The 23660-nt window shown below is 38.9% G+C and overlaps 2 protein-coding genes across 2 annotated transcripts; one reads left to right on the top strand and one right to left on the bottom strand.

Annotated features, from left to right (window-relative positions):
• The first annotated feature begins 33 nt into the window (after nucleotides 1-33).
• On the top strand, nucleotides 34-10675 carry kmt5ab (lysine methyltransferase 5Ab). Its single transcript, XM_067437593.1, has 8 exons — nucleotides 34-174; nucleotides 396-472; nucleotides 1079-1199; nucleotides 1283-1445; nucleotides 1537-1627; nucleotides 3787-3846; nucleotides 3918-4108; nucleotides 9901-10675. The coding sequence occupies exons 1-8, from the start codon at nucleotides 165-167 to the stop codon at nucleotides 10109-10111; spliced, it is 924 nt and encodes a 307-aa protein (XP_067293694.1). The 5' UTR covers nucleotides 34-164; the 3' UTR covers nucleotides 10112-10675.
• A 3937-nt stretch (nucleotides 10676-14612) lies between these two features.
• rilpl2 (Rab interacting lysosomal protein-like 2) lies at nucleotides 14613-23660 on the bottom strand. The gene is made up of 4 exons (XM_067439883.1): nucleotides 23225-23660; nucleotides 19201-19352; nucleotides 18886-19008; nucleotides 14613-16053 (listed from the first exon to the last, which is right to left on the bottom strand). The coding sequence occupies exons 1-4, from the start codon at nucleotides 23519-23521 to the stop codon at nucleotides 16032-16034; spliced, it is 594 nt and encodes a 197-aa protein (XP_067295984.1). The 5' UTR covers nucleotides 23522-23660; the 3' UTR covers nucleotides 14613-16031.

The raw sequence follows: 23660 nt of genomic DNA, 5'->3' as shown, positions 1-23660 counted from the left end.
CATGGCGTTCTTTAAACCAATGACACGCCTTCTCTACAAGAGTTTGACCAATGAACGTTACGATTGATTTTTAAAAACCCCGTCTGCCTGACGTCCAGTTATTTATCTCAGCATGTTGTGCTGTTTATAACCCTTTACGTTTGTCGTTGGAAATCTAATCAAAGATGGGGAAAGGTAAAATAATAAGGTTATACGTGAGCATGTAGTCCGTTTAGCGAACTTCTATGGTTGTGAAAAACGATGATTATTTTTAATCGATCTGGCATTTAGTGGCGTTTTTACCTGATGTGCGTGTTTTCTGCAATCAAGTTTTTTTTGCAGCTTGAATCCTGACGTTATTTGCAGCATGCATACACAATACTTTGTGAAATAAGCTTTATTTATGTACTTATTAGGCAAAAAGTCGACCAAACGAAGACCTGCGGATGAGAAAGCTGAACAGGTTAAAGAAAACAAACACGGAAAGCCAACGGTAACGTAGGAGAGATGCGTTTGTATTTATTAATCTAACGTTATTTTTCTTGACTCCTTAAAGGGAGTGCACCTAATAATGAAACTGTACATTATTTATTCCAAACCTGTATGAGTTTCTTCTTTTTGAGATATTTTAAAGAACATTGGTAGTCAAACGGTTGTTGGATTGATTTCCATTGATGCCATTGATTTCCATACTATCCCCCCCCCCCCTTTAGTTATGAGTTAAGTTATCCCTTTAAACAAGATAATGCATATTGCTTATCAATAAATTTGTGATCGAATGCCTATTTGTACCAAGGTCAGCTAACAATACAAAGTTGGCATTTGCTCAACCTCATGTTCTTCCAAACTATAGTTTCGTCTGTTGAACATAAGATATTTTGAACAATATTGTTAACTAAGCCATGTCTGGTCCCCAATAACTTCCATATTATTTTTATTTCCTACTATGGAAGTCAATGGGAACCAACAACCATTTAATTACCGACATTCTTTTAAATATCATCTTTTGGGTTAACAGAAGAAACCCATGAAGGTTTGGAACATTAGGGTGTGAACATTATAATACATTGATTTTATCATATACCTATTTGTGTCTCAGACAAGCCAAGGTCAGCTAACAATACAAAGTTGTCTAAAGCCAAACAAGCCGTCTCGGATTTGCCCACTCGCCCCAATATTAGAAGACAATTCTGCAGCGGACACGAGCAAACAAAGTGAAGGTATTTGTTAATATCGGAATAAAGATGCATATTTGTTGCGGTCAAAGTTGTTTTGCTTACTACTTACTACTTTCCCTGGCTAGTCAAAGATGCAGATGAGCTCAATGCACCGAAACAAGGAGACTCTGGCAAGCCGATCCTTAACTGTGCACATCACGATCGGATTGAAGTGCCTCAGAAAGACTCTGGGATGAGGAAGCAAACAAAGTCTGGGCAAAGAATGAATGGTGAAAAGTCAGACCGGAAGTATGTCTAATAAATTGTCTATGCGAGTGCTGTTTTATTATTTGCAGAGCAGTATCATCTTACCATGTGTATTTTTTTGTATTTCCTTCAGATTGAAAGGCAAAGAGTCTGAACTCAATCGAAAGGTCACAGATTATTACCCTGTTAGACGAAGTTGCAGGAAAAGCAAAGCTGAGTTGAAGGTTGGTAAAAGCTTCCAGAATTTAAAGTGTTTAAGGCAGTATTAAATGAAGATATCTGTTTTCTAAATGCATGTTATATCTCTTGTTGTGAGCAATTCATCCATGTATAGACTTCCTCTTTTCTTTCACCTGGTATTCTTCTATCATAATGTCATAAGTGGATTTCCAAAGGACAGACTACTTTTTTGTCTGTCTGTTTTTTTTAAAACGGATGCAGGATTCTCCAATCACTTGGTCAGCTTAAAGGAATAGTTCACCTAAAAATTAAAATTAGCCCATGATTTACTCACCTCAAGTCATCCTAGGTCATGACATTCTTCTTTCAGACGAACACAATCAGTTATATTAAATGTCCTGGTTGAGAAGGACCTAAGATTTTTAAGCCCCAAAAAGTGCATCCATCTATTATAAAAGTGCTCCAGGGGTTAATAAAAGCCTTTTGAATTAAAGCATTCATGAACGTGACTGTGCAGAGGATAGAGCAAAACTAATCAACGGTCATAAGTCTAACGCCTGTTTCACACCGCAAGCGTGAGCAGCACTTCAGCGTAACTACACCGTGACTGCAGCTGCAGACGCGCGAGAGTATTCACACTGGAAGCGTTGGTGCAGCGTCACCGCAGCGGCTCCCACAGTGCTAGAGCCTATACCTGTCTGAGTATTAAATACTAAACTAAAATATATTTTATTATATTTCTTGGCTAGTTTACTTTACTTTTTGTAATACTTTCACCCAAACTGAATAATTAAAACAAGTTTAAATGGGTAAATCTTCTACAGAGGATTTTTATTCTTCGTTTTCTTTAATTACACACTCCAGTTATTGTTCAAACACACCACATGTGCTTCTTGTGTGCATTTTGAGCGCTTTTTTGTGATATTATATTTATTTTGTCCATCAAAGGTGTGCTTTCGCTTTACACTGTGACTGCAGCGGCAGACCGAGAGCCTTTACCTGTCTGAGTATTAAATACTAAACTAAACGAAAGTTTGTTATATTTTCTGGCTAATTTACTTCATTTTTTATACTCATAACCATACTTTCACCCAAACTGAATAATCAAAACAAGTTTAAATTGGTAAATCTTCAACAGATATTTTTTATTCTTCATTTTCTTTTCTGACATACTCCAGTTATTGTTCAAATACACTACACGTGCTTCTTGTTTGCATTTTAAGCGAAATCATATTTATTTTGTCCTTTAAAAGTGTGCTTTCACTTTAATGGAGCGTCAGTAGCGCAGCAAAAATAGGCTCGCAGCCGAAACCCCCGCTTCACTGCTGCTCACGCGACGCTCCTGCTTGACGCTCAAGCGCTGCTCCTGCTCCTGGTGTGAATGCAGTCATTGATTAACATGGGCGCCGAAAAAAATACACGCTGCTCACGCTTGCGGTGTGAAACGGCCATAAAGCGAAATATGGAAGGAGGAGCTTAAGTTTGTTGTTTGAACCGCGAGAGGCGTCTACTCTCACCCGAGTCAAAGGTCACTCTTCCGTCTGAACTAGACAATCATACAGCTCTTACTGGGAGCCTGTGATTTTAGTGTATAAAGTTATGACCGTTTTGTTTCTTTTTGTTACAAAAACACATGGCTTCACTTCAGAATTCCTTAATTAACCCCAGGAGACGTGTGTGGAACTTTTATCATAGATGGCTGCATTTTTCTTTCTTTCCTTTTTTTTTTTTTCTTGGCCCATTCCCATTGTCTGGTTAGTTCCCATTCACTGTCATTATAAAGCTTGGAAGAGCCAAGACATTTTTTTTAATTACTCAGATTGTGTTTGTCTGAAAGAAGAAAGTCATATACACCTAGGATGGCTTGAGGATGAGTAATTCATGGGCTAATTTTTGTTTCTGGGTGAACCTCAACATCCAATCAACAACCAATGCCTAGAACCAAGTCCATGTCCCTGAAAGTCTGTTACATTCATATTTACGCCACAACATAATGGAAGAGAATATCTGCGTAACTTCTGTTTCATAGAAACTAAAACATTACAATTTGGCATTTATGGCTCTCTGAATGGCCTTTTGATGAGGATGATACAAACTTACAATAGATTATTCCGTGTTCAACATGCATTTACTTTACCAGTGTGCCAAGCAACACTATTCTATCATATCAAGAGCTAAATATAGGCTTGTTGTTTTCAAACAGTGTGAAAAGCAGCAGCACATTGAGGATCTCATCAGAAACGACGTGGAAGAGGGGCTCAAGGTAAGCCTTTAACAATGTTGTATCGCAAAACCTTTCATTCCTTGTTTTAAGCATCTGCTGTTTCCAATCAGGTGAAATGTATCGAAGGGAAAGGAAGAGGAATTTTTGCAGACCGAGCGTTTCAGAAAGACCAGTTTGTAGTGGAGTACCATGGGGATTTGTTAGAGATGGCTGATGCCAAAGCAAGAGAGTCTCAGTATGCTCAAGATCCCTCTACGGGCTGCTACATGTACTATTTCCGCTATCACGATAAAACCTACTGGTGAGTATTTGTTTTATTCTTATAATTCAAACATCTAGCTTCTGGTGTAAACCTCTGAAATCTCAATGGCCATTTATGGTCCCTTTCTTCACGATTCCATCTTTCAAACTTTAGTTAGTGTGTAATGTGTCTTTTAGAGTATAAATAATACCTGTAAAATTATAAAGCTCAAAGTTCAATGCCAAGCGAGATATATTGTGTAATAGAAGTTCCCTTTCAAAGCCTACAGTGAACAGCCGGTTTGGACTACCTCCCTGCATTAACCCTCCGCCCACAAGAATATGCACAAAAGGGGGTGTGGTCTTGTTGCTGTTGCGTTTGTAAAGTGTGTTTTTTCGCCATGCCGTCGATACGCTGTTATTTTTATCCCAGAGACAAATCACCTTTGTTTGGCCTTCCCACTGACGCTGTTTTTAGAGATCAATGGTTCCAGTTTATGTTTAACATTGAGCGCGTGTTATGGTAAGAGGCGGGACCTTTCCGGGCAAAGTGCGCTAAGCTGCTGTCGAATCGCAACACGGGAATCGCTGGCACAATCAGAACTCGTTGCGTGTTTCTGAAGGAGGGACTTCATAGAACAAGGAAATCATCAGGCCGTTTTTAGGATTGAGAAAACAGCGGTATACAGATAAGTAAATTGTGTGAGGTTTTTTTTTTGTTTTGTTTTTTAATACACGCGAAACATGAGCTTGTTATATTGCACACTGTAAAAAACAATCAAAGCTTCAAAAACGCATGAAAAACGGTACCTTTAAAGGTCCCATGGCATGAGAATTTCACTTGAGGTTTTTTTAATAATTTTTTTTTTTTTAATGAACATTGAGTTCCCCTAGCCTGTCTATGGTAGTTTACACTGAAGTCTCACAGCAGCCAATCACAGCAGTGGGCGTTTACGCTGAAGTCTCACAGCAGCCAATCACAGCAGTGGGCATTTACACTGAAGTCTCACAGCAGCCAATCACAGCAGTGGGCGTTTACACTGAAGTCTCACAGCAGCCAATCACAGCAGTGTGCGTTTACACTGAAGTCTCACAGCAGCCAATCACAGCAGTGGGTGTTTACACTGAAGTCTCACAGCAGCCAATCACAGCAGTGGGCGTTTACACTGAAGTCTCATAGCAGCCAATCACAGCAGTGGGCGTTTACACTGAAGTCTCATAGCAGACACACCCCTTCAAACAAAGCATTCAAAACCAGAAGGCTAAACATTTTTATGACATTATGTAAAAATCATACTAACAATATAAGTACACCTCAGGAAACATAAAATATATATATTTTTTTTTAAATCTGTGGAACCTTTTAGGATTTAATGTGAGCTGTGGCCCTGTTTACACCTGGTATTAAGATTTGTTTTGGTCGATCAGATCACGTTAAATCCGTCTGTCCTTTTCACCCACTTCTGTCCTGATTTCTCAGAGGGGAGGGTCTATGAGCGGGTAAATGTATGTCTTTTTTGATCTAATGGACAAAAGCTCACAATTTACAATGAACGCTTCCGAAAACCGACAAACACACAGAGAGCAGAGCCTTTAGTTTCTGCTCAGCCGGACACAAGATCATGCCGAACACTGAGTGTGTGTGTTAGAAATCAGGAAGATGGAGAAAACATTGTGCTGGGTATGTATCTCATCTTTAAACCCAAATTGGGTCTTCAGTAGACTGTTTAAATCCTGTCTGGCTGGAGTGCTTCCTCTAATGTCTGGTCAGTTGGCGGAGAGTAGACGGTCTTTTTGCCGCTCTTCGAACACATTTGACCACATGAGCATTTGGACTATGAAAGCAATCTGGTCAAATGAGTTTTCAACAACCTCTGGAAGTGATTGAAAGTGGACAATCTCAAAACATTTTAGACCCCATTTACACCTGTATTTAGCGTTGTCCATTTTGTGATCTTAATAACAGGTGTAATACGAGCTGATGATGTGTTTTGGTCGAAATACAGGTATAAACGGGGTCTAAAATGTTTTGAGCATTCACATTCAACCACTTCCAAAAGAAGTCAAATGCATTTGACTGGATTGCTTTCTAGTGTAAATGAGCATGTGGTCAAAGGCATTCAATCAGCCACAAAAGACTGTCGACTGACCTGAGCCCAGTTGCATAAAGCACCTTAAAGGGATAGTTCACCCAAAAATGAAAACAACCCCATGATTTACTCGCCCTTAAGCCATCCTAGGTGGATATTACATTTTCTTTCAGACTAATACAATCAGAGTTATACTAAATGTCTTGGCTAATCCAAGCTTTATAATGGCAGCCCAAAAAAGTGCGTCCATCTATTATAAAAGTGCTCCACACGGCTACAGGGGTTCATAAAGGCCTCCTGAAGGAAAGCCATGCATTTAAGAGAAATATCCATATTTAACACGTTATAAATTACAATATTTTACTACACTATTCAGAAGTTGAATATGGAAGGTGGTTATTTTCTGCTAGACACTTAAGTTTAAGGGCGATCTTGAGGGGAAAATGAAGCTTAAGGTGCTTTATGCGTCCGGGAACTAATGTGTAAACATCATGGGAAGTGCGCTAGCCAGACGGTGCTTAAACTTTGTAGACTGAAGACCCAACTTTGGTTTTGAGATGAAAAATGTACCAAGCACGATATTATTAATCGCCATTCCTGATTTCACACACTCGCAGCGTTTGGCTGGTTTTGCAGCTGTGAGAGCAGAAACTAAAGCCGATGCTCTGCTCTCCGTGTCGTCTCTTCATGTTCATATGTAAATTTGCATAATCTTATTTTGTCCATTAGCTCAAAAGATATGAGAGTGCAAAGTCGACCCTCCCCTTGAATACATCAGGACGGAAGTGGTTGAAATTTGACAAGAAACGGATTAAAACCCCAGGGGCCGTATTCACAAAACATTTTATCTTACCACTAAGAGTTCTCCTAAATGGCAGTAAAAGTTTTTCGTTCCGAGTTTTCTCTTAAAAACCTATTCACAAAGCTGCAGAGAACAACTTTTAATAAGGAATAAAGAGAAGTCTTAAACTAAGAGTGAGGGCAGGGTTGACTTCGTTAATATGGATGATGTCATCACACTTGCTAACTACGAGCACAGTGATTGGCTGATAGGGGAGGAGTCTGTCAAGGATTTAATAATAGAAATATTTTGTTGAATGAGGTTTCATGTTGCTATATTCAAATAAAATGTTTAAAATAAGTGCTGCCATATTCAAATAAAGATTTTAAAAAGTATGGTAAGTGTCGCTAGTTGAACTAGTAAATGTTACGCTAATTATACGTCTCTTACAATTGTTTTATAAACAAAGTTTGTGATGAGTCTTTTACCATTGCGAGAGGGGGTATACACAGCAAATACTCTTGTATTGTTTTACTTTATTCAATCGTTTGTAAGTGTAAACTCATAAAAACAACTGCCACAGGTAAGCTGACATAATTAAATGTTAAATGCCTCAGTGTTGTATAGTGTCTTTAGGCGGATTGCTGCAGCGGCCATTTTGATTGTTTTAATTTGGTCTTGGTAACTTAGGAGTCCTCTTGACTACTCCTAGCGTTTCATTGATTAAGGAGCTAGTTTTAGTGCTAAAATGCGTTGTGAAATACTCTTAGAACGCAAATGTAGGAGTCAAAAAATTAGGACACCCATTATTTTTAAAGGGGGGGTGAAAGTTTCAGTCAGTGTCATGTCAATCTTGAGTACCTATAGAGTAGCATTGCATCCTGCATATCTCCGAAAAGTCTTTATTTTTTTTATAATTATATAAGAAAGATGCGCTGTTCCGAGTCTTTCCGAAAAAAGCCGAGCGGGTGGGGGCGTGTCGTGTGAGCGGAGCTAAATAATGACGTGTGCAGCAGCGCGCTGTGTGTTGAGTCGAGTGCGTCGTAAAGCTGTCTCATCCCTAACAGCGGGAAAAAAACTTTATTCAAAATAAAAATATGGCTTTTAATCAGATACAGCCATACATCTATGATCCGGAATCAGACCCAGAGGCTGCAGTTGAACAGGAGCAGCAGCAAAAACGACTAGAGCAGGACGTCTGTATGTGGTACAAGTTATACACTAACTATATAATATGCTTAGCGGCTTGTGTTATTTACATATTTATACTTGAATTATATCGTCGTATTTTTGTCTTTGAAGGTGTACATGTGAGAAGTGCAGTTGTGCACGTGTGTTTGTGTTTACGCGTGGTTTGTGTAGACAATTGTAACGTTATTAAGCGGACTGGTTTTGCACGGCAGGTTAAGTTAGTGTTTACATAGAAAGACACGGAATAGTAGCGCATTTGAATGAAGAAGCGTGCTTATTTAGTTCAACATTTTTCCCCACTCTTTGTGTATTGTTGTTTGGAGTGCTTTTACAATACACAAACATAAAGTTACACATATAGTGGCCTGCTAAACAAATGTACAGGCACTACACATCGCATGCTCCATTGATCAATTAACTATACGTGATCATGTTTGGGCTACTTGATGAGCATAGGCAAAAACACAGACATTTGAAGCAGTCTCACTCACCGCCTGCGGTTCTAACGTTGGGACTGCTCCATCCTTCAGCATTAGGCGATTGGGAAAATCCGGCGTCGAGCTGGGCCTTGTTTATGAAACAGTCGGCACCGAAATGCAGCGAACAGATATAAACATTCGCGCAACTCAGTTGCTGATCCGGAAGAGCAAATTACATCCACTGTTGCCTTAACGCGGGGTTTTTGGGGAATCTGTGCAGGACTGTCTTGGTCTGGCAACCAAAAACGCACTTTTTTGGTGACATTATGTGCACATCACCTGTCCAGCATCCTACAAGCCAGCGCTTTGATGGGCGTAGCCTGTTACTTTCTCTCGCTCTCTCTCTCTCTCTCTCACGCTCTTCCGGTAGAATTGTCCGTAAGGCCCATACAAGGAAATTCCGCCCCCATTAACGTCAAAGGGGACGCATGATCTCAAAAAACTTGCCGAAACTTATGACTAACCGGAAGTAGTATTTTTGACAAAGAAATACTCCCATCAAACGTCCACCTTAACTTTTGAAACGTTGTCCATGTTTAGTATGGGATTCCAAGTCTTTAACAGTGTAAAAAGATCAGTATGCATGAAACAGCATTTCACCCCCCCTTTAAGAGTTTCTCCTAAATCGGCAAGTTAGGAACTACTTTAATGGGTCCTGCACACTGTGCGTCTTTTCTTGTTTTTTTTTTTTATCCTTTGCGACAGTTACTTGTCAGGCTGTACATGATCCCAGATGTAAGCCATGTCACACTGATCTCAGTTGTCATTAATCTTAGACTGTACGATAGTGAAGGCGCGCTAAAAACAGACGCACGCAAGAAAACATGTCTGGAGTTTTATATCATCAATGAATGACGCGTTCGGTGACAGTGAGCTGCATTACACGCGGGACTGAAATGCTGGCTGCAAAGAAATCTCTAGCTTTCGTTTTTGTCATAATTTGTCTTGAAAAAAGGGAGATATTTGACTGTCATCGTAGGAGAAGTCACACTGCAGGATTGTGTGCCAAATCTTCTGACACTGCCAGAATTTCGACTGAGGTAAAAATTTGATCGCAGACGTCATTAATCTGCTGCCGGTGAACATGTCAAACTAACGACCTAAGACGTCAGATTTTAGCCTAGGATCAGAGGAATCTTTTAGGATCTGCTAGATTTGTCTCAGACGTAAAAATCGCACTGTGTGTACCCGGCTTTAGTCTTAAGATGTTTATGCGGCCCCTGGTGTTAATGGTGGTGTTAAGTTTTTGCTCTGAACTGAGACTAAATATTTGCCATAGAATCAAAGTCTAATTACTTGTGCACTTTTCTAGTGTGGATGCTACCAAAGAAACCAGCCGTCTAGGCCGACTGATCAACCACAGTAAAAATGGCAACCTTCAGACCAAACTGCATGATATAAACGGCACACCTCACCTCATCTTCCTGGCTTCCAGAGACATCAAGGAGCACGAGGAGCTGCTTTATGATTACGGGGACCGCAGTAAAGAAGCCATCGCTGCTCATCCTTGGCTCAAGTTATAGTTGTGTTTTGCTGATGGTGTCCAATAGAATAGTGTAATGTAGACATGACCTGTTGCCAAAATTGGTGACTGTGACAGATGGCACCATAAAATGAATTTCTCACAAAGTTTAGTTTTTAAACAAATGCACATTGGGTTAAGGATGAATGATGTGAACCTTTTGAGCTAATTGTGTAACCACTTAATAGTTCACTCAAATGAAATTTACTCACTTGTTTCAAACTTTTACGACTTGCTTTTCTTGAGAAGAAAACATATTTTGAAAAATGTTTTAGCTGTTTTTGTCCAATCAGTGGAGACTATTTTCAAGCTTAAAGAAATGATTGGATTAAATGTCATCATTGGTGTTTTGCACAGGAATGATCGCTGTAGATTTCCAAATGAATGACATGAGGGTGAGTAAAGGACAACTGTTTCTTGTTTTGGGTGAACTATTATTTTAATGAGTAATGTTTGAGAATATCAGAGACGGACAAAGCGACTATTTAAATGGGTATAGTTACTGTACATTTGTATAGGCAAAGTGTTTATTTGTGATTTGTAATTATACCACTTTTTTATTTGATGGTTTTGAGTCTTTTGTCTTAACTTGAGTGAGTTTTAAGATTTGCAGCATTACAGAAGAAAACATACGATTATTAAATGAATGTGCAAAAAATGTTCAGCTGCAAATGCACTTTGTATGATTGTCATTTTCAGGTAATTAAATTTAATCATGAATCCATTCCAATTTATTATTAAAATAAAATCTAGTGCAATCTTAATTAAAAGAGAACTGGCAGGCACCAACGTAAGGGAGCGTGATGCTAGAAAACAGCTCTGTAAATGCGCTTTATAGGAGTAAAATAAAATTTTGAATTACTAATTATTAAATAGGCATTTATATTTTTTGTGAGCAAAGATTTTTTTAATGCATTTTAAACAAAGTATATATGAAACATCCAATAGGAAAAAGGCAAACAACAGACACCAGTTGGATTTATGAGGAAAGGAAAGAAAAAAAATCTTTATTACATACACAATTCCTCACATGCCAAACAAGTAATTTCTGGACCTTCTAAAAACAAAAGGTGTGTGTGCGCGCGTATAACTGGTACATCGTATTTAATTAGGGCCCAAGCCCTGAAAGGGCGCAGAGCCCTATTGTTCTTCTAAGGATTATTATTATTATTATTATTATTATTATTATCTTTTCGCCTTTTGGGCATTTTTGGGGCCCTTCCCATGCTCGAAAACTCTTGAAACTTTGCACATGCATCGGAATGTGCGGCCAACAGGGTCTGGCAGAGGCCTTTGACCCGGGCGTGGCAGGGGGGCTCAACAGCGCCCCCTTGAAAAACTGGGTCTATATATTAAACACACTTGCACGTACATGTATGAAACTCGGTACACTTATAGATCTCATCGGGCCAAACAACTTCCGCACTCATAGTCATAAGCTTCGCCCAACAGGAAGTGAGCTATTATGGGTTGTTCGGAAAACGCATGCTCTGGAATTTGCGGTACTCCTCCTAGACGATTCACCCGATCAGCACCAAACTCGGTCAGCATGAAGTCAAGACACTGAGGATGCTAAATTGCGAGCGACTTTTTGATATCTCAAACGGTTTGGCCGTGGCGAAGAGACAAATTTATGGCGAGAAAAGGGAAACAGGAAGTGTGTTATAACTTTTGCATACATTAATTCATTTTGATGAAACTTCAGCTGTGTGTTCGTTGTAAGAGGCCGATTACATGGATATGACTTTTGTGAGTCAAAGTTATAGCGCCACCAACTGGCAGCAGGAAGTGTCACTTTTGTCCAAAGTGGGGGGGTTAGTTTTATCTACATTCACCAAACTCGGTATATATATTGTACATTTCGAGCCGGACAACTTTCTAATTTACAGTCATTAGCTCTGACCAACAGGAAGTCAGATAATTTGGTTGGAAGATAACAAGAAGTGGCAAAGCGAGCTCTGAGTTTTTACCTTCTCCTCAAAAGCGATTCATTCAATCTCCTCCAAACTCGGACAACATGAAGTAAATATACAGAAGATGCTAAAATGTGAACGGTTATTGGATATCTCAAACGGTGTCCCCGTAGCAAAAGCCTAAAAAACACAAAATAAGAACACAAGTGCCTGGTTCATAAATAAGGCTATACTCCCACCTGCTGGTTATTCTCTATATCACACTGTTTTTTTTTTTTTTCAACACTTATGCTCTCACTTAAATGACCAGTAGAGGGCAATATTGTATAAGTTTTCAAGCAAAAAAACATTACCTCTGTGTGTGTGTGAATGGTTTTCTAGCCTGGTGGGGACTTAAACCTGAATGCACACAGACTCATGGGGACTTCCCAATGGGTACAAAAGCTTATAAATCAAACAGAATGAGTTACTTTGAAAAGGTGAAAATGCAGAAAGTTGTGTGATGGGAAGGTTTTGGGGTAGGAGCAGTGTAGGAGGACAGAATATATGGTTTGTACAGCATAAAAACCATTACAACTATGGTGAGTCCCCAGAAAAAGATAGTGAACCAGACACGAGTGTGTGTGTGTGTGTGTGTGTGTGTGAGGGGCAGGGGCAGGGGTGGGGGGGGGGGGGGGGGGTGAAGGGGGGTGTTGTGGATGGGGGGATGGGCTGAGCTGATTTGAGTTGCCTGCAGCATACTTCAGCATTACTACTGTGTGTGTGTGTGTGTGTGTGTGTGTGTGTGTGTGTGTGTGTGTGTGTGTGTGTGTGTGTGTGTGTGTGTGTGTGTGTGTGTGTGTGTGTGTGTGTGTTGTTCTAGCCTGGTGGGGACTTCAACCTGAATGCACACAGACTCATGGGGACACATGTCACTGTAGGGGCCTAAATTGAGGTCCCAATGGGTACAAAAGCTTATAAATCATACAGAATGAGTTCTTTTGAAAATGTAAAAATGCAGAAAGTTTTGTGAAATGGGTAGGTTTAGGGGTAGGGGCAGGAGGACAGAATATATGGTTTGTAAAGCATAAAAACCATTACGTCTATGAGTCCCCAGAAAGATAGTGAACCAGACATGAGTGTGTGTGTGTGTGTGTGTGTGTGTGTGTGTGTGTGTGTGTGTGTGTGTGTGTGTGTGTGTGTGTGTGTGTGTGTGTGTGTGTGTGTGTGCGTGTGCGCTAAAAAGATTACCTCTCAATGCTGTGCTTTGGCCTGCATTAAAGGATAAAACATATTATTCTGGGTTTGAATAAAAAAATAAATGTATAAAACCAGTTTATTTGTAGGGCATTGACAATATTGTTTTATATAATTAGTTAAATAATTGTGTTAATACAAATAATTATTAATAAAACATATAAATATTTTAAAAAAATTACTAACAAAGGAAAAAACACATTTAATTGTCTTTTTCAACAAAAAGTAATTGGTGTGTGTAACTTAAAAATGAGAAGATTAATGTTTAAGGACAAAAATGATAACCAATGAGCTACCGGTATATAGAATAACCAGAAGTTGGGAGTGTAGCCTTATTCAGTAACCAGGTTGGATATGTCCTAGGGAACACCGTTTTGAAGATAAAACTATTGTTGTTATTGCAAAACAGTGTTTTCAGACAGTGAAATAAAAACAATGTTCGCTCACTGTTTAGATTTTGTGTCTGTCATTCCCCCTCCCCCCTCCCTCTCCCTCTCTTAGGATCACTATGTGTGTGTGTGTGTGTGTGTGTGTGTGTGTGGAGGGGGTCTCTCTCACTCTGTGTGTGTGTCACCTTTTCTCTTGTGTTTTCATAATTTAACCCTTTCATATCATAGGCTATCACAAATATCTATCACTTTATTGTGAAAAATAAGTAAAAAACAAAAACATATATTATATCTTTAATTAAATACTGGTCTTCTGAACTTACAAAATTTTGAGCTGCAAAAAATATATTTGCACATAATTGAAAGTGATGTCCTAATACTTTTAATTGTTTTCTATAACATGGGCTTTAAAGAAGGTCATGTGCTGTGTTTGCAAAGATCATGTATGACACCTCTTTAAACTAATTATTTATTGATAGAATTCAAATGGATAAAAAAAGTTAATTTCACATGATCTTATTAAAGTGCCTGTTTATAATAAACTTCCATAAATTATATGCACGCATATTACTCTTACCTGACACTGATATTAAAATAATTGTTGCGGTCTCTGTGATTTGGCTTAATTTAATTTTTAAGAGAAGTGTAAGGATAATACAACTTCAGCATTTGGACAGTATTCTGCACTCATTTGAAATTGACATTTGACATCATCTGACATAAAATTAATGAATAAAATGTAATTGATCTCATAGATGTGACTTGTGGTTCCTGGTCATAGCAGCACCAGTTGCTGCAGTTAATGAGGTGAACTCAAATGACTTTGACATAGTCCCATTATTTATTTTTCCCATATTAAATGCCTATTGCCTGCTGTGCACAGGTAAGCTGATGCCACCGGGGTGGCGGTGCCACCGGCTTGGGCCCGTCATCGCTGCTCGCAGCTTTAATTTACATTGTCATTCCTCTTAGATTTCAACAGGTTGTAGGCCTACATGTTAATTTCATTGTTGGATCAAACAAGAAAAAATAATGAAAGTCATTATTTGATTTCTTCTTTAAGAGAGCAAGATATACTTCTAATTTTAGTTTGCGTTTTAATTTAAATCATTTTAATATGCATGTGGCTGTGTTAAGCAGACGGAACAGTCAAAATGATCCCCGTTCTCACGGATCTGAGGAAACGACTAAAAATGCTGCTTTCTGCTGCCAGGACAATAGTTAATGTCACTTTGTAAAGAAACACACACACAAACTGAACACAATACGCATGTCACCGTTTTCACAAATGCATGTTTTCGTAGTTTACATGGAGATGATAACGGTACTGTTTTCAAAAGTTTGTGTTTTAAGGACCCAAAAATGTTTGTGTGAATGGCCAACACGCATAAAATAAAAACCCTAAAAACTGGAAATGTATGTTATGGCCATTTTTTCCCCCGTTATCATCTCCATGTAAACTACAAAAATAAAATTTGTGAAAACGGTGATCTACTGGCCTGGCAGCAGAATACAGCGTTTCCCGTTTTAGTGCATTGTTATGAAAGCGTACCATCAGTATTTCACGTACAAACGACAAGGTCAGTTACGAAGAACAGCATTTCTTAATATCTATCAATGTAGCAAAAAATTGTCATAAAAAGTGTCCAGGGGTTCTACAACTAGGTTCATACTTCAATCCAATAAAAATATACAGTTTTACATTCATTTGGCCTACAATTTACCACTTCATATACCTTAAAGAGCTTTATTACATAGTTACACCTGCTACAGGTGCCTTAAAGAAATCACAAGTATTTTAGAGTAAGTACCTCTTCATTTGAACTTTGCAATCCCTGGTGTTCCCATATTAAAATTAGGACTAGAAAGTGATATGCATAAGGTCATATGGATAATTTCTGTCCAAACGCTTGTTTTCTTATACAGTAAGATCATCAACAAAGTCAAGTTTGTGTGGGACAAAGAGCGCAAATTTAAGATAATATGCTTAGTATTGTCACCAAAAGCAGTCCCAGAATGTGTCTTTGTGCTATTTATAACATGACTAAATTAAAACACATACACATAAATTAACACATACTGGGGGAATGGTGGAGTGGTGATGAATGGATATTAACTACATTTGTGTTTTTCACGTCCACTCATTGTTGGCTTCACGCTCAATACTGAACTAAATGTGAACTGCGAACACTTATAAACACCAAGTTAAAAACGTACTCATTTAAAAACTAGTGGTAGGAGTTAGGAAAAAGATTTCCAGTCGCCAATGGGTCCGTATTGTTAAACTTCTTCCCATCTCTGCTCGCTCTGTTGGAAAGGGCTTAGCTTGTCTCAGATGCGTTTGGTTTGTTGTATTAAATCCTGGTTAGGTTTTGCAGATGGACTATTTTTGTCGAAATGAGAACCTGAAAAAGAGAGAGAAACAAGCAAAACAATATTGACACAGTGAGCCAAACAATATGAAGACCTACACTAGATCAAGAACAGCAATATTCTTCAGAGCATTCAGAAAAGAAGGTGAAATCTTCAACATAGGTGCAAACTTTCACCGATGCTTTAAGGAGGAAACATGATGCAATAACCTTTTTGAGCTTTACACCACAGGATAAGTTTTTATTTTTAATACGTTTATGTTGCGTTAGAATAATATTTTGAATGTAATACCACAAAAAAACATTTTTCCATGGTGTGTTTTGCTCGTATTTATCAAGGCAGCGGCAGCCAAACATCATTGACTGAAATTATACTTATTCTACACATTGAAGTTTTAACTTAGTCTTAATTTGAACCTCCACAATTTAAGCCCTAACATTTTCTTAAATTCATAATCATAACATTAAATTTGGGCCCTATGATTTCTGTGTTCTTTTATTATTTTTATTCCATTAGACATGCTTTTTGACTAATAGAAAATTTCAAATAGAATTTATTTATATTTATCGATTTCATAGGGCCCTAAATTTAATTGCATAAACTGCAAAAAATGAATATCTACAGATATATATCATGGCAGATATTTGTCCTTGTTTTAATCATAAAATCACAAGATTTCTTATTCCAAACTTTATTTGTAAAACTGAATTTAGTTGTGATCTTTTGAAAATTGTATTTTCAAATTTGAAAGTGTTGCTAAAACAACTCATTGTGTGCTTCCTATATACATTTATATTTAACATATTGATGTGTTATGTTCCCTTCAATTTATTCCTTGAATTTTCATTAAATGGTCTTAAATATCCCTTCATTAAACCCTGATCATAGTAATTTGGATAAAGCTAGATTTTGTACCATTTTTGTAATATAATGTAGTTATTTCTAGTAATATTATTGAACGTATTTGAATTGCATTGAACTTAATTATATGAATTACTTGATTTATGTATTGCTGTTTTACTTAATGTTATTGTGGAATATATACTATATTGTATTTTTTTTTTTTTTTCTCCTTCTCATTTGATATGTATGTATGTGTGTGTTTGCGTATGTGTATGTATGTTTATATATATATATATATATATATATATATATATATATATATATATATGGGTGTATATATATGTATGTATGTATGTATGTATGTATAATATAATTTTGTGTTTTTTTTTCTTCTTTTTTTCTGTCTCTCTCTCTCTTTCGCTCTCTCTCTCTCTTTCTCTCTCTCTCTCTCTCTCTCTCTCTCTTTCTCTCTCTCACACACACACACACACTGAATGACCAGGTGTCTGTAATTAGATCAATTAATGGCTGGTTAGAAATGAGCTTGAGATGTTGTTTGTTATACACACCCTGACGAAGGCATGTAAAGCCGCAACGCGTAGGTGTCTCTGTCACCAATTTTTAAATGTTTAAGCCATGAAAAAATAAAGGCTTTTTAACTTTCTCAATACACCCATCGAGTGCCTTGGACTACTTTTGCATTTAGACTTAACTATCCTACACAACCAAAGAGCACCGAGATCTTACACCCTGTGCAGCACTTCCTGCATTCCTTTGCATTGATACATAGTAATTTGGATATTTGTTCCCAGAGGAGGATGGGTTCCTCTCAAGGTTTTTTTTTCTCCATCTTGAGGACTTTTTCCTTGCTACAGTTGTCTTTGGTTTGCTCAATGGACACGACTCAAAGACATGAGTGCAATTTCTTATGAAGCTATACTGACAGTATCTCTGTTAAGCTGCTTAGAAACACTATCATAATGATTCAAATGAACATGACTAACTCGAGACAGAAGGGCAAACTCCAGTGGGCAGGACTCCAAAACTCCCACAACTGGTAAAGCCGCTCACAAACGGCTTCAATAAATGATAAAAGGCTAAAAAAAAATCTGCAAGACTTTACAGGTACACACACCTGTCCTGCAATACTGGCATGTGTATTTCAAGCCAATTAGTACATAGTGGTCAAAAGCTTGTTTAAATTTGTAAAGAAAGAAATCCTCATATTAGAATGATTTCATTTTGACAGCACTGCAGCCTGTGCACGTCAACTCATTCTACTAACACTCCGGGAGTTAGTTTACATGTAGTTGCAAATGAATGAGAGTTAGTTGACATGTTACTTATATTTAATAGAATGTCTAAAGTGGTCTATCAAAATAAAGTGTATCCCAGTGGCAACCTCCCCCAGTTTCTGTTGAAGCCAATACGGATGTAACTTAAACAGCAATTCCTCAACTGGCCACTAGGGACAGGCTCCAGAAGGAGCAGAATCTCATTGAGCCCCATGTTAAAATGTCTAACTTTACAGCAGAAAAAACATGTTTACAGCCTGGTACAAATTGTGGTTTTGGTCTATATGGCTAATTTTGGCCTTTATGACAACTGTGAGGGGGTGATTTTTCTTTATAACTCACTAATTTACATTATATAAATCCTTAAAGTTCTGCATAATTAAGGGTGTGGCCACTTTGATTGACAGGTAGATAGCCATTTATCCGCTGTCTGTTAGACATCACGTCACCTTGGCTCCGCCCACGTCCTGCCTCTTTGCCCTTTTTCAGTTATCTGGGTGTGACGCGCTGCTAAGATGGCGACAGCCAGCTTGTCTCTACTTTACACTTCAAAACTGCTCTTCAGAATCCTATGGGTGACACGGACACTACGTCCTTTTTTCTTCTTCCATAAAATAAAAAGACTTACTTTTGGTTGAATAAACTTGAGTATAATATAAGTGTAATTATTTGAATTTCAAAATATGTTTGACATGTGTCATCGTGCGGACATTGGCAAACACTCACAGTCTCTGAATAGTGCTCTTCTCCTTGTTCTCCTCTATAATACTGGAGGGCGCGGGTTCTTCTGACTGAGGAAGTGTTTCCAGGTTTACTTCCACCATGCTCTGGTCTGACTTGAGGACCCCACTGCAAGCACATCAGATGCTACACGTGACCTCATGTAAATCCAAACCTATATGCATGTCTTTCTTCTGCAAAATAATTTGTGTTTTGAGGAACACTGGACCTTACTGACTTTAATTTTCACATGTAAAACAACAATAAAAGTCTTTCTTTTTGCTCTGCAACCCAGTGAATGTGCATGAATCCACTCTTTACCTCTTGTAGAGCTGTAGCTCCTCTTGAGCCACCATGAGCTGGGCTTTGAGTTTGTTTCTCTCCTGCAGAACCTCTTTTAACTCCTGCATGGTGAATCGTGGTCTGTTTGGGTCTTTTAAGTCCACAACTAGTTTGTTTGGCCCAATACTTTGCTATAATAGAATAATAAAAACAATCATATATTGCATAAATGTTTGCACAAACAAAAAAAATTAATATATGTATGGATGTTCACAATAAGACAAAAATGTATTAAGAAGAAAATAAATAGGATGCCGACTTTCAAAGATTTCAGCTGAACAATGTTCAGGCAGGTTTGCTTTAGAGCTGCTGTACAGCCGAAATTAACTCTGAATCATTCCTGTTTATTTTTGTCTTGTTTTCGGTCCAAATATAAAAAAAATCTTAAATCAAAATGCATTTACTAAAGTAGTCAAGTGCCATAAAATATTATGTCTTAGCCTAAATATCTAGCGGCAGCAAATATATTTTCCAGGCAGGATACCAGCAACTCTCCGTTGGTTTGCGAGCTTGAAAAACCAAACTCTGGTCCGGCCAATCACATTGTGTATAGAGTGGGTGGGTGGGCTTAACATAATCATGGCAGAGCTGTGACGGTTCTGCGTGATACTTGAAAACAAAGAAGCTGGCAAAAAGCGGTCTTTCAAATCTGCTTTGACCGCAACTTGGAGTTAAGCTTTTCTTTGAGAAAAAAATCAAAGAACGGCAAAAAAGGAAGATGTCATCTGAGTGGACTGGATACGGCAAAAGCTCCGCTTTACCTTCTTTGTTGCTCTGGTTGGTTGTAGTGTTATCCAATTGCGTGCTGAGGGAATTTGAAAGACAACTGTTTATCCCGCCTTGGATTAAGCCCTGCCAACGGTGAGTTCCCAGACCCAACATTTTGATGTGGTTTGTCAGGATAATTATGTCTTGTTTTCTGGGAGAAAAATAGAAATTAAAGGCACAATATGTAGTTTTTCGCCTCTAGAGGTCGCCTATTGAAAACAAAGGCGTAGCTTGATGATGCCGAGATTGAGCGCAGAATCTTTGGAGTCGTCGTCTTCACCTCACAGCCGGTGGAAAAAAATCAGGTCAGGACGCAGTAGGGCTGTAACGATATGCGATATGAAATCGAAATCGCAATATGCAGGTCCACGAACCTATATCGCGATGTGAGAAGGCAGAATCGACTCCCAGAATTATCCTTCCTGTCCAGGTCCAATTTTTAAGTCAGCAGTATGGCAACATTTCGGCTACCCGGTGGAGAACAAGGATGGCAATCGTGTAGTTGACAAGACCCACACAATTTGCCGTAAGTGTTTCAAGAAGCTTCCCCAACTGGCCGGCAACACAACCAACATGCAGATGCCGGAGACACACTGATAGATTATTTTTATCCCCTCAAAATATCTTTTGAACTGTTTTGTTTCCCCCCCACATCGAGGTTTGTATCGTACCGTGGGTCAAAAATCGTGATACGAACCGAATGGTGGGTTTGGTGTATCGTTACAGCCCTAGGACGCAGACAAAAATCATGTTCATGGATGAAATTATTAATGGTACTGTGTGAAGCAGAGCAGAACCGAGTGTTGTGGAGCTGAGCAAGGCTGCTGGAGCGATTGTTAATGATATGAACAACACACACCTCGCGAGCAGCGGAGCTATTATTCTCCCGCAGTCGCCGTTTCAGCTTCTTCCGCACGTGTGTGTGTGTGGTCACGCAGTGCTGTTTTATCACATTTGAGATATTTAAGTGTGTTAAAGTGATGTTATAACGTTACTGTCCGTTCGCTCGGCGGCTGCTATGAGACACGGTCACACTGCAGTGAGCTAGTTGGTTGGCTTGTGTTGCTAAATGGCATGCAATTAAAGCGGTACTTCAGCGCTGGGAAGATGAATCTGTATTTAAACTGGGTCATTAATGTAGTAGAAAGAAATGTGAAATTATTTTTGAATTTGGTGATTTCTAGACTGAGAAAAGACAGAAAATGTGTTTTTGTCTCATGGGAATGAAAGACTACAATTCCCAGAATGCTTCGCTGCCCTGTGAGGCCATTCCCAAAAAAGCCACCACTACAGAATCACTTTCACTTTCCCACCACTGCGTTCATCGTCATAAAAAACGTTTCATTTAGAGAACAGACACTACAATTAAAAACTGAACGTGTCTGTTCAATATATTGTGATTTAGCCGCAGAGGAAGTGTCAGCACACACAAAGCAGGAGTCATCGTGAGGAGCTGAATGAGCTCTCGTGATGAGAGCCGAGGTAAACGCGCTCGCAGCAGTTCTCAGCGCGTGTTCAGTCTGCGGCATTTTCACTTCATGCCTTTGGAAGATTAACTTTCATAGGAATTAACTTGAGTAGTTAAAACACTCCCTTTGCTCCGCCGGCCGCACCGTTTCCATTAATGCCTGAGCCGAGCTGAGCTGTGAGTGTGACCCCACTCCCCATGTGCGAGTTGAAAACATCCGGAAATAGCTCCCTCTGCTTGCTGTAGTCTTTAGCGTCTGGCCAAGCATTTTACGGATGATGCAAATTGACGATATTTGCGTCACCAGAGTAATTTTTCCAGAAATAAAATGCATAAATCTCTCGTCTCAGGGGGATATAAGAGAAGGAAACACGATCATTTGAATATACTCCAGGGTTTCTACTGATACAAAGCCATATGCTAATCGCTGAAGTAACACTTTAATTTTAAAACATTTTGTATGACAAAGAAATGCTTCATTACTGTACAACAATTAGCCTAGTTTTATGTTAATAAATGTATCAAAAGAGTAGTTATCTTGTCTAATAAAATATATAATAGCCTATACTAAACCCTTTTTTGTGTTTATAAAATAAATCGCGGTAACGCGAGTATGACGTCACTGATAGGCGATGCACGGACACGGTCCTATACTGGATAAAATCGCTTACTTCTCTGGATTTATTCATTCACGGTAACATTTGTAATAGTGTAAGTACACAAGCCAACACAATATTGTTCTAGTGGTTGTGGGATATTTTAATCTAAAAATCTTACATATTATGTCTTTAAAGATTCAGTGTGTAGTATTTGATGATCTGTTGACAGAAATGCAATATAATATTCATAACTATGATTTCAGTGGTGTGAAGACCTTACATAATGAACTGTTATGTTTTTATTACCTTAGAATGAGCCATTTCTGTCTCCATACACCGCTGGTCACCTTACAGTAAAGTCGACATTTTACAGCATCATATTTCTACCGTAGCCCTAAACGGACAAACTTTTTTTCATAGCACTAGTCACTCTTAGCGGTCTCAGACGACGAAATCTTGTCCTGTGTCGGCCACCGTAGCTTCTCTATGTGCTTCGAAGGTCCTGTCCCAAATGGCATCCTAAACCTTCACGGTCTTCCTCTGAGTCTGCACTTTCACAACGTAATGCCGCTTTGACTGCCAGGTAGAAGTCCTTTGCATAGCTCGAAAACTTGTGGGCTCAGCTGAAGTGCACATCGAGGCAGCCGCAAAGGGGGGTGCTCACGAGTTTGAGCTTAAATGACAAATGGGACGTCCTACAGTCTTAACATGCGCACGCAGTGGCCACTGTAAGTCCACAAAACGGACTTGTCCCAAGACCTTTGGGACAGGGCCGAAAGGGAGGGGTGAGCTTTGAAGGATGCAATTCCCAACCTCACCACTAGATGTCGATAAAATTCACACACTGCACCTTTAAGTGCGTTTTTGCTTAAAACCAGCAAAATTATCAGCCAAAAGAGTAAGAAAATCTTGTCCCTGAATTAAGATATGTTTTTTACCCCATTGACAGATCATTTCTCTTGTTTTACTCACTTAATTTATTTCCCCAGAAAACAAGACATAAATGTATTTTTACCCATCTAGTAAGTGCATTTTGATTTAAGCTGGAACATTTTTTTTTTTTTTTTTGCAGTGAATCTGTATTGTATAAGGCGCTATAGAAATAAAGGTGACTTGATAGGCCTTTTGTTGCACTCAATTCTTCTGAACTTTACTTGAACCCACTCACATTGTTAGTATCTCCACTTGAACCTTCTGCTACCACTCTGTCCATTTCTCTCTTCATGTTGTCCAGCTCCATCCTCAGCTCCTCCATCGACAGATTGTACTTGTTCACCATGGTCTCAAACATTTCCAGCACACGAACGATCTTGAATTGTAAATCCGAGAACTCCCGGCCACCTGTGTTGACTTTTAATAAATCTCTGCCGATCACGTAGGAAATGTCATAGACATCTTCGGCAGTCATTTCCAACACGTCCTTGTCGAAAGCATCCATGGGTGAACTGTCCTGCCGCCCTTCCATACGAATACAAGACGAACCACTGCTCAAAACACAGCAACCTTTCCGAAGAATAAATGGCGAGTTCCAGCTGAGCTGAGCTCACTGTCCCAGTAAATCCACAAATTACCCGACAACTTCCTCTTCCAAACTGGCTCCTCTA

This window comes from Pseudorasbora parva, chromosome 3 (genome assembly GCF_024679245.1).
Source record: "Pseudorasbora parva isolate DD20220531a chromosome 3, ASM2467924v1, whole genome shotgun sequence".
In the NCBI taxonomy this organism is placed as follows: domain Eukaryota; kingdom Metazoa; phylum Chordata; class Actinopteri; order Cypriniformes; family Gobionidae; genus Pseudorasbora; species Pseudorasbora parva.
The sequence above is the reverse complement of the archived record's forward strand: the minus strand, read 5'-3'. Positions and strand labels throughout refer to the sequence as shown.